The sequence below is a fragment of the Aotus nancymaae genome, unplaced genomic scaffold (assembly GCF_030222135.1).
Source record: "Aotus nancymaae isolate 86718 unplaced genomic scaffold, 86718_ANA_hifiasm-v0.15.2.pri h1tg000079l, whole genome shotgun sequence".
NCBI lineage: Eukaryota > Metazoa > Chordata > Mammalia > Primates > Aotidae > Aotus > Aotus nancymaae.
Genome location: NW_026988494.1, coordinates 1,315,952 through 1,328,131, shown reverse-complemented (window position 1 = coordinate 1,328,131; position 12,180 = coordinate 1,315,952). Strand labels below are relative to the sequence as shown.

The 12,180-nt window shown below is 40.9% G+C and overlaps 1 protein-coding gene across 1 annotated transcript in view; it reads left to right on the top strand.

Annotated features, from left to right (window-relative positions):
• The window catches only part of BAG4 (BAG cochaperone 4), a 32,542-nt gene that overhangs the window by 16,968 nt on the left and 3,394 nt on the right, over positions 1-12,180 (top strand). The window contains exons 3-4 of the mRNA XM_064368815.1: positions 10,158-10,412; positions 11,098-11,352. Coding sequence (XP_064224885.1) covers positions 10,158-10,412; positions 11,098-11,352 — 510 coding nt within the window. The remainder of the gene's footprint in view (positions 1-10,157; positions 10,413-11,097; positions 11,353-12,180) is intronic.

Genomic DNA, 12,180 nt, shown 5'->3' with positions numbered 1-12,180 from the left:
AATAGATTTATTTTCAAAACCGTTGTAGATTTCAGAGTAGTAATGAGTACGGTTTTTTTTTTCCTTTGTTTTAATGGGCTCCATCAATCTCATCTTAATGTTTTTAGCTTAGAGATAAATATCTAGGCAAATATTACCTATAGCTTGAGGCATAGTAAATTATTTTTCAGGACCCAGAAGCAACAAACATAAAATGTACTTATTTTTGAACATTTGACTTATTACAGACATTTAATTTAAAATATTTTAAGCATACAGAAAGTGTAGAAAATATGTACATTTTAAATCTGGCATGCAGGGCCAGGTGTGGTGACTCACGCCTGTAATCCTAGCACTTTGGGAAGCTGAGGCGAGCAGATCACCTGAGGTCAGGAATTTGAGACAGCCTGCCAACATGGTGAAACCCCATCTCTACTAAAAATACAAAAATTAGCTGGGCGTGGTGGCAGGCACCTGTAATCCCAGCTACTTGGGAGGCTGAGGTGGGAGAATTGCCTGAACCCAGGAGGCAGAGGTTGCAGTGAGCTGAGATCACACCATTGCACTCCAGCCTGGGCGACAGAGTGAGACTCTGTCTAAAAAAAAAAACAAAACAAACTCAAAAACAAACATCTAGCATGCAGATTTGTCAATTTTTCTTTGCCACATTTGTTTCCGATTTTTAAAAAAGAAGTAAATACAATGGAAGCCCAATGACACTTCTTTTCGTTTACTAAAGTTTTATTTATTTATTTAAAACAGAGTCTCGCTCTGTTGCCCAGGCTGGAGTACAGTGGTGTGATCTCAGCTCACTACAACCTCCTCCTCACAGGTTCAAATGATTCTTCTGCCTCAGCCTCCTGAGTAGTTGGGACTACAGGCACGCAACACCATACCCAGCGAATTTTAAGATTTTTAGTAGAGACAGGTTTCACCATGTTGACCAGGCTGGTCTCTAACTCCTGATCTTAGGTGATTTGCTGGCCTTGGCCTCCTGAAGTGCTGGGATTACAGGCGTGAGCCATTGTGCCTGGCCTAAAGTCATATTTTTTATTCCATTTGTGTTTTTATGCCTTTATAACATGTATATATATCCATAAACTTTATATCTTTTATTTAACATGTTTTTAAACTTGATATGTGTGATTTCATACTAACAAACACACTCCTGCAGCTTGCTTCTTCTGCTCATTGTTGGTTTTCATCTTTCTGTTATATACATATGAGATAAGAATTTCTCTAGGGTATGGAATTGTTGGGTTTAGGTGTGTATGTTTTTATTAGATATAGCCAATTATTCTTCAAAATGGTTGTACTAAAAAAGGAGTAACTGTCATATTTGCATATTTCCATTTTTTTTTTTCTATTTAGCCATATTTCTGGGTTTTTTGTTTGTTTGGTTTTTTTTTAGACAGGGTCTTGCTCTGTATCTCAGACTGGCATGATGACAGCTCACTGCAGCCTCAACCTCTTGGCCTCAAGCGATCTTCCCACTTCAGCCTCCTGAGTAGCTGGGACTACAGGTGCACACTACCATGCCCAGCTAATTTAAAAAATTTTTTGTAGAGTTAAGGTTTTGCCATGTTACCCAGGCTGGTTTCCCAATCCTGGGCTCAAGAGATCTTCCCACTTCAGCTTCTCAAGTAGCTGGGACTACAGGTGCATGTCACCATGCCTTGCTAATTTGTTTGTTTTTTGTAGAAACAGGGTCTTGCTGTGTTGCCTAGGCTGGTTTCAAACCTCTAGCCTCAACCTATCTTCCCAAATTGGCCTTTCAAAGCACTGGGATTAGAGGTGTGAGCCCCTGTGCCTCACCTATAATGAACATGTTTATGTGAACCTCAGGATGAGGTTGATCAGATAATGGAATGCAAAATAAAAGATCATGTTAGTACTTATCACAATGTTTAATTTTACTTGTGTCAGCCTCATCACTGTGACTGAAATTGAGTAGTTATTATTATTGCTAAATGTTACATAGTTGTGGTTTGGCTGCATATTATAAAATCCACCCTTCAAAGTGTACAGTTCCGTGGTTTTTAGTATATTCATAAAGTTTACCCATTATCACTGTCTAATTCTGGAACATTGTCATCACCCCAAATAGAAACCCTGTACTTAAAATGTCATTACTCCCTCCCCCCAGCTCTTGGCAACCTGTAATCTACTTTTTATCTCTTAGGATTTGTCTAACCGGACATTTTGTATGGAATTATACAGTATGTGGCCTTTTGTTTCTGGCTTCTGTCACTATGTAATGTTTTCAAGGTGTTCCATGTTTTGAGGATATACCAAATTTCATCAATTGATAGATATTTGGGGTGTCTTTCTTTTTTTTTTCTATCATAAGTGATGCTGCTACTACATTCATGTACAGGTTTTTATGTGGACATATGTTTTTAGTTCTCTTTGGTCTATACCTAGACATGGAATTGCTGGGTCATAGAGTAACCCTCTATTTGTCAATTTGAGGAACTGGCAAACTGTTCTTCAAAGGTACTGTACCATTTTATATTCCCATCAGCAATGTATGAGAGCTCTGATTTCTCCACATCCTTACCAATACTTGTTTTCCTTTAAAAAAAATTATAGCCGGCTGGGCGTGGTGGCTCACTTCTGTAATCCCAGCACTTTGGGAGGCCAAGGCAGGCAGATCGTGAGGTCAGGAGTTCAAGACCAGACTGGCCAACTGGTGAAACCCCATCTCTACTAAAAAATACAAAAATTACATGGGCATGGTGGCTCGTGCCTGTAATCCCAGCTACTTGGGAGGCTGAGGTAGGAGAATTGCTTAAACTGGGACCCGGAAGGCGGAGGTTGCAGTGAGCCGAGATTGCACCACTGCACTCCAGTATGGGCTACTGAGCGAGACTCCATCACAAAAAAAAAAAACAAAAAACAAAAATTATGGCCATCTTAGTGGGTGCCAAGTGATATCTCATTGTGGTTTTGATTTGCAGTTCTCTGATGACTAATGATTTGAGCATCTTTTCATGTGCTTTTAGCCATTTATATATCTTGTTTGGAGAAATGTCTATTCAGATTCTTTGGTCTGGGTGTGGTGGCTCACACCTGTAATCCCAGCACTTTGGGAGGCCAAGGTGGGCAGATCACTTGAGGCTAGAGACCAGCCTGAGGAGTTAGAGACCAGCCTGGCCAATATGGGGAAACCCCGTTTCTGTAGTAATACTTTGCTTAAAATACAAACACCATCCTCAACTAAAAATACAAAAATTAGCTGGGCATGGTGGCAGGTGCCTGTAATCCCAGCTACTTGGGAGGCTGAGTCAGGAGAATCTCTTGAACCCAGGAGATGGAGGTTGCAGTGAGCCAAGATGAGATTGCACCATTGCACTCCAGCCTGGGTAACAGAGTGAGACTAGATTCTTTGACCATTTTAAAATTGGGTTGTCTTTTTATTGTTGAGTCTTAAGCATTCTTTATACATTCTAGATACAAGTTTCTTATCAAATACAGTCATGCATTGCTTAATAATGGGGATATTTCTGAGAAATGTATCATGAGGCAATTTCACTGTGCAAACATAGAGTGTACTTACACAAGCCTAGATGGTATAGCTTACTACATACCTAGGCTATATGGTATAGCCTATTGCTTCTAGGCTACAAACCTGTACAGCATGTTACTGTACTGAATACTGTAAGCAATTGTAACACCATGGTAAGTATTGGTGTATCTAAACACCTCTAAACATAGTAAAGATACAGTAAAAATACAGATTAAAGATTCAAAATATTATACCTGTACAGGGCACTTACCCTGAATGGAACTTGCAGGACTGGAACTTGCTCTGGGTGAGTCAATCAGTGAGTGGTGAGTGAATGTGATGGCCTAGGATGTTACTGTGCACTATTGTAGGCTTTATAAACTGTACACTTAGTTTACCATACATTTGTCAAACAGTACTTTTCTTTCTTTCTTCAATAAATTAACCTTAGATCTGTAACTTTTTATTTTTATTATTTTATTTTTTTCTAACTAGAATAACCAGTTTAGGTAAGTTATTTCTTTGAGACGAGGTGTCGCTCTGTCACCCAGGCTGGAGTGCAGTGTTGTGATATCGGCTCACTGCAACCTCCACCTCCTGGGTTCAAGTGATCCTCTCGCCTCAGCCTCCATAGTAGTTGGGACTACAGGCATGTGCCATCACACCTGGCTAATTTTTGTATTTTTAGTAGAGACAGGGTTTCACCATGTTGGCCAGGCTGGTCTTGAACTCCTGACCTCAGGTGATCTGTCTTGCCTCAGTTTCCCAAAGTGCTGGGATTACAGGCGTGAGCTACTGCACCTGGCCTTATAAACTTTTAAATTTTAAAACACTTTGACTGTTTTGTAGTAATAGTTTGCTTAAAATACAAACACACTGTACAGCGGTACAAAAATGTTTTCTTTCTTTATATCCATATTCTGTTAACTTTTTCCTGTTTTTAAGTTTTTGTTTTTTTAAAAACTGTTTTTGTTAAAAAGGAAGACACAAACACACCTTAGCATAAGCCAACCTAGGGTCAGGATCATCAATATCACTGTCTTTCACCTCCTCATCTTGGGGCAATAAGACGAATGGGAGCTGTCGTCTCCTATGATTATGACTGATTCTGGAATCCCTCCCAAAGGACCTCCTTGAGTCTGTTTTATGGTTAACCTTTAAAAAATGTACCAGTAGAAGGAGTATACACTAAGATAATGATAACAAGTATAGTATATAGTAAATACATAAACTAGTAACATAGTCAATTATCATCACTAAGTATTATGTATTATATATCATTGTATGTACTATACTTACATACAACTGGTACACAGCAAGTTTGTTTACACCAGCATCACCATAAGCAGGTGAGTAATGCATTGTGCTACCACATATGACAGCTACACTGTCACTAGGCAATAAAATTATTTGGCTCCATTATAGTCCTATGGGACCACAGTTATGTATGCACTCCACCACTGACTAAAATATCATTATGCAGTGCATGACTGTATATGATTTGCAAATAGTTTTTCCCATTCTGTGGGTTGTCTTTTCACACTCTGTTGGTGTCCTTTGAAGTACAAAAGCTTTTAATTTTGATGAAGTGCAATTTATCTGTTCTTTTGTTGCTCCTGCTTTTGGTGTCTTATCTAAGAAGACTTTGTCTAACCAGAGGTCATAAAGATTTATTCCAATGATTTCTTCTAAGAATTTTTTATAGTTTTAGCTCTCACATTTAGGTCTATGACCTATTTTAGTTAATTTTTGCAATATGGTGCGAAGTAAGGCCCAAGTTCACTGCTTTACATGTGGATAGTTATGTCTCAGCACCACCAAGACTATGCTTTCATCACTGAATTATCTTGGTACCCTTTTGTTTTTTTTGAGAAGGAGTCTCACTCTGTCTCCAAGGATGGAGTGTAGTGGTGCAATCTTGGCTCACTGCAACCTCCACCTCCCAGGTTCAAGTGAGTCTCTTGCCTCAGCCTCCCAAGTAGCTAGGATTACAGGTGCCCACCACCACGCCCAGCTAATTTTTTTTGTTATTGTTAGTAGAGACGGGGTTTCACCATGTTGCACAGGCTGATCTCAATCTCCTGACCTCTAGTGATCCACCTACCTGCCTTGGACTCCCAAAGTGCTGGAATTACAGGTGTGAGCTACCATGCCCGGCTTTGGTACCCTTCTTAAAAATCATAAATATAAGGGTTTATTTCCAGATTCTCAGTTCTGTCCCATTGATCTATATGTCTGTCCTTAAGCCAGTACCAAACTGTTTTGATTACCATGGCTCTGAAGTAAATTTGAAATCCAGAAGTATGAGTCTCTTCAAAGAGATGGACTCTCAATCTCTTTTTTCTTTTTCTTTTTCCATATGTTCTTGGCTATGCTGGGTCCCTTGCATTTTCATATGAGTTTTAGGATCAGCTTTTCAACTCATGCAAACAAGGCAGCTGAGATTTCCATTGAGATTGCATTATAGATCAGTTTGGAGAGTAGCATGTATACTTTTATAGTTAATGTAAAAGGGAGACAACACCCCCCAAAGTCATGAATTACAAGTTAATGTTAATTTTTCTGATTTTACTGATTGATCTTACTGATAAAGGTTGCTTTTTCTCATGACATTTCCCCCTTAGGTAAAAGTATTTATTACATTCATATATAGGTTCAAGAAAGATTAACTCATAATTTAGTAGTAACTTTTTTAAAGCAACAGTAATAAAATGCGAGTGTTTTTAGATACAACATACAATTTGTTGTATTTAAAATAAGCCAAAGGTATCTAGATAAAACCTTTTTGGGGTGAGCACATGTGTATTTTCTTGTGAAACGTCACATGGAGATTATACAGTTATCATATTTTTTTGTTTTTATTATTTTTATTTTTATTATTTATTTATTTATTTATTTTTGAGACAGAGTTTCGCTCTTGTTACCCAGGCTGGAGTGCTATGGCGCGATCTTGGCTCACCGCAACCTCCACCTCCTGGGTTCAGGCAATTCTCCTGCCTCAGTCTCCTGAGTAGCTGGGATTACAGGCACGCACCACCATGCCCAGCTAATTTTTTGTATTTTTAGTAGAGACGGGGTTTCACCATGTTGACCAGGATGATCTCGATCTCTTGACCTCGTGATCCACCCGCCTCAGCCTCCCAAAGTGCTGGGATTACAAGCGTGAGCCACCGCGCCTGGCCCTATTTTTTTTATTTTTTATTTTTATTTTTTGAGTTAGAATTTTGCTTTTGTTGCCCAGGCTGGAGCGCAATGGCACAATCTCAGCTCACTGCAACCTCTGCTTCCTGGGCTCAAGCGATTCTCCTGCCTCAGCCTCCCGAGTAGCTAGGATTACAGGTATGCACCACCATGCCCAGCTATTTTTTGTATTTTTAGTAGAGACAGGGTTTCACCATGTTGACCAGGTTGGTCTCAAACTCCCAACCGCAGGTGATCCGTCCACCTCAGCCTCCCAAAGTGCTGGAATTACAGGCGTGAGCCACTGTGTCTGGCCATCTTTTTGTTGTTGTTTCTTTATATAGGGTCTTGCTCTATCACCCAGTTCATTGCAGTGCCACAATCATAGCTCCCTGTAACCTTGAACTCCTAAGCTCAAGTGATCCTCCTGCCTCAGCCTCCTAAGTACAGGTGTGAGCAACCATGCCTGGCTAATTTTTAAATATTTTGTAGAGATGGGGTCTCGCTATGCTGCCTAGCCTCTAGTCTTGGTCTTGAATTCCTGGGATCAGGTGATCCTCCTACCTCATCATCCCAAAGTGTTGGGATTATAGGCATGAGCCACTGCACTTGGCCTAGCTTCTATCCGAAATAGACTCCTATAGTGGTATATAGATATGACTGGTTTCCTTTTAAAAACATTAAGCAGTATCGTCTCTTTGCCTTCTGGCTACCTCCTTGGGTTAGCCTTGCCACATGGTCATTCTTCTATTTGGTAGGGTTTTTTTTTGAGACAGAGTTTCACTCTTATTGCCCAGGCTGGAGTGCAATGGCGTGATCTCGGCTCACTGCAACCTCCACCTCCTGGGTTCAAGTGATCCTCCTACCTCTACACCCAGCTAATTAATTTTTTTTTTTTTTTTTTTGGTAGAGACAAGGCCTTGCTGTTTGCCCAGGCAGGTTCCAAACTCCTGGGCTCAAGCAATCCTCCTGCTTGGCTTCCCAAAATGCTGGGACTTTTATAGGCATGCGTCCCTGTGCCTGGCCATAACAGTAAAATTTGGAGACTGAATTAAAAGTTTTTCAATTAATAGTCCTTAATCGGCCGGGCGCGGTGGCTCACGCCTGTAATCCCAGCACTTTGGGAAGCCGAGACGGGTGGAACACGAGGTCAAGAGATCGAGACCATCCTGGTCAACATGGTGAAACCCCGTCTCTACTAAAAAAAATGCAAAAATTAGCTGGGCATGGTGGCGCGCGCCTATAATCCCAGCTACTCGGGAGGCTGAGGCAGGAGAATTGCTTGAACCCAGGAGGCGGAGGTTGCAGTAAGCCGAGATTGCGCCATTGCACTCCAGCCTGGGCAACAAGAGCGAAACTCCATCTCAAAAAAAAAAAGTCTCTAATCTACTTAAAGATTCCATTATTATGGAACATTTAGGTTGTTTACAATTTTGTGTGATTGTAAATAATTCTGCAATGAAGAATATCATGCCTATAACATTTTCTGTAGTTGAATAATTTCCTTAGGATTCTACAAGTTGAATAACAGTACAAAAAGTCACATAATGTTTTATTAAGTCTCCAATTTATTAAGGGATTCTTTGTTTATGCCTGAAGACCTTAACAACCTGTAAGTAGTTAAAACCAGTGGTGGTTCATGGTCTTCTGCTCAGGGAATGCATTGCTGACTGTTTATTGCACCTCGTCCTGCATGGAATTCTTTAGTCATGGGTATCCTCGTACCTAAAGTGGAAAAGATTATATACTCTTGGAGATACAGATAAGTATAGGAAAACTTGATTCTGTGTTTTTTACTGTTTTTAAAGGGTAAAGTAGAAATTAATAGAAAACATTAAGGTAATCATTGAAATTTAGCATTAAGCTTGAATCTTTTTTTTTTTTTGAGACGGAGTCTCGCTCTGGCACCAGGCTGGAGTACAGTGGCACGATCTTGGCTCACTGGAACCTCTGCCTCCTGAGTTCAAACGATTCTCCTGCCTCAGCCTCCCTAGTAGCTGGGACTACAGCCAGGAGCCACTGTGCCTAGCTACTTTTTGTATTTTTAGTAGAGACAGGGTTTCACCACATTGGCTAGGATGGTCTTGATCTCCTGACCTCATGATCTGCCTGCCTTGGCCTCCCAGAGTGCTGGGATTACAGGCGTGAGTCACCGTGCCTGGCCCTGAATCTTTTTTAAAAAATTACTTTATATATATATGAGGTTTGACTATGTTGCTGAGGCTGGTCTAACTCCTGAGCTCAAGTAATCCTCCCTTCTCAGCCTCCCAAAGTGCTGGGATTACAGCCATGAGCCAGTGCGCTTGCCTAGCTTGAATCTTGTTTGGATTATTGAACTGAGGATTCTGGGTATGGATAAGAGTCTGAATAGGTGATTTAAAATTACAGTGAGCAATATATGAGGAGTTTGTCTCTGTTTTCTGTTGTTGTTATCATTTGGAATGAACATCTGGGTTACAGAGTGATGGTATAATACAAAGAACATGGACTTGGAGTCAGATCTGGGTTCATTTCATGACCCAGCCATGGTAATACTAACAACAGTGATAATGCAAATAATTACCATTTTTTGAGCATACTATGTGCCAGACACTATGCTAAACCTTTTATATATGTAATCTTATTTTGACAGATAAGTCAAGATAAATTTATGATCTTCATTTTCCTGATGGAGAAACTGAAGTTAGGGGAGGTTAAATACAAAGCCTATAGCAGAGCTAGGTATATCTCTGTAGTCTTAAAAAAAAATATTTTTTTAAAATTTTCATATACTTTCTGTGACAGGGTCTCACTCTGTTGCCCAGGCAGGAGTGCAGTGTTACACCCGTGATTCACTGCAGCCTTGGCCTCCTGGGCTCAAGCAGTGCTTCCCACCTCAGCCTCCTGAGTAGCTGGAACTACAGATGTGCACCATGATGCCTGGCTAATTTTTTTTATTATTATTTATTTTTTTTTTTTGAAGCAGAGTTTCACTCTTGTTGCCCATGCTGGAGTGCAATGGCGCAATCTCGGCTCACTGCAACCTCCACCTCCCAGATTCAAGCTATTCTCCTGCCTCAGCCTCCTGAGTACCTGGGATTATAGGCGCCTGCCACCACACCTGGCTGATTTTTTTGTATTTTTAGTAGAGATGGGGTTTTGCTATATTGGCTAGTCTGGTCTCGAACTCCTGACGTCAGGCAATCCACCCACCTCGGCCTCCCAAAGTGCTAAGACTCCAGGTGTGAGCCACCATACCCGGCTAATTTTTAAATTTTTTTTGCGGAAACTAGGTCTCACTATGTTGCCCAGGCTGGTCTCAAACTCCTGACTTCAAATGATCCTCCCCGCTTGACCTCCCAAAGTGCTGGTATTAAAGGTGTGAGCCACTGTGCCTGGCCTGCATTGGCGATTAATATCTTCTCAAAGTTTTCAAGTTTAGGCATTAAGTCAGGGCGTTTCAGCTCTTCTACTAATTCATCTTTTTTTCTCTCCACTTGCTTTTTTTCAGAGTTTGAATTCCTATACAAATGGAGCATATGGCCCAACATACCCCCCAGGCCCTGGGGCAAATACTGCCTCATACTCGGGGGCTTATTATGCACCTGGTTATACTCAGACCAGTTACTCCACTGAAGTTCCAAGCACTTACCGTTCACCTGGCAACAGCCCAACTCCAGTCTCTCGTTGGATCTATCCCCAGCAGGAATGTCAGACTGAAGCACCCCCTCTTAGGGGGCAGGTTCCAGGATATCCGGCTTCACAGGTGAGTTGTTTTCTGTTGGGGAAAAAATGAATTCAAAGTCTCTGCCTCTTGTAAATAGTGGAAGGGCATCTGTTCGTACTAGTGCTGATTTAATAAGACACTTCTAGATTGGGAAGGCTTTTATGGTGATGCCTTTCTCACTCGTAGCAGCTATTCCAGTAAGTGGACTTTGGCTGACGGTACCTTAAAGATGTCATAATCATAAAATTTTTATACTGAAAGTAATCTTTAGAGTTGCTGCTTGAAAGTTTCCCTATCTTAGCCTTTTTCAGCACCCTGTAGGTGTGTATTTTTTTTAATATTCTGTGCATGATAACTATGTTTATTTCTCTGTTCACTTCAAGAGGAGTTCTAACATGTCTTTATTTGTGCTTCCTTATAGTATCTAGGTCCATTTGTTTATAGTATCTATGGGACAGACTTAGGCCTCATCCATTAAATTTTTAGGCCTATTCCTTCTGAGTTTTATTTTCATTAAATCTATCCCTGGTATCTTTGGAACTAACTTTTTGAGGCTTGGAAAAATTACTGGAACTGACTAATTAGAGTTATTACAGTTTGGTCCAGTAGCAGCTAATGCATACTCTGTTAAGAAGAGAGGAAGCATCTCAGAATCTACCTATAGTAGAATATTTTTATTACAGGTTTTTAACAATGACTAGTATAATTCTTCCTCTCAATCTAGAACCCTGGAATGACCCTGCCCCATTATCCTTATGGAGATGGTAATCGTAGTGTTCCACAATCAGGACCAACTATACGACCACAAGAGGATGCATGGGCTTCTCCTGGTGCTTATGGAATGGGTGCCCGTTATCCCTGGCCTTCGTCAGCACCCTCAGCACCACCTGGCAATCTTTACATGACCGAAAGTACTTCACCATGGCCTAGTAGTGGCTCTCCCCAGTCACCCCCTTCACCCCCACTCCAGCAGCCCAAGGTAGGAGACCTAATTGTTCCTTTGATGTGTGTGTAATTAAGAGAACATAACATTGTTTATATAGTTTCTGTATTGGTTTGTGTTAAACGGGGACTAATTGCAAAAAGTTGGTGATGGTCGGGCATGGTGGCATGCCTGTAATCCCAGCACTTTGGGAGGCTGAGGCAGGCAGATCAAGAGGTCAAGAAATTGAGACCATCCTGGCCAATATGTCGAAACCCCATCTCTACTAAAAATACAAAAATTAGCTGGGCATGGTGGCGTAGGCCTAGAGTCCCAGCTACTTGGGAGGATGAGGCAGAAGAATTGCTTGAACCCAGGAGGCAGAGGTTGCAGTGAGCAGAGATCCCACCACTGCACTCCAGCCTGGCGACAGAGTGAGACTACTATCTGTAGCTTTACCTCAGCTCAATTTCCTTTTTTTTTTTTAGTAGACTTTAGAGAAGATTTAGATTCTAAGACACAGAAAAATACACATTTTCTTTTGTGATTCTTCTAAATGTTAAATGCAAAGACTGTGTTTTACGACTTCAAATAATCTATGGACAGAAGACAAAAAAAACCAATGTGAAATATCTGCAGTATGAGCTTGTATTTAAACCACAGACTTGAATATTATCACTTGTGGCTGTGTTCCTATTCAAGACCTTGCTCGAGGTTTTCACCTTTTAGAGGAAAAACTAATTCTTATTGGTTAAGTCACAGGATAGATTATGAGGTCCTCATGGTGATGGATCTGCCACAGGGCAGGTTCCAGCCATTGTAACTCAGAAATTCGGTGTCTTTTATCTGACATGGCACTCCCTTTTACCTTCTTGGGACTGTGTT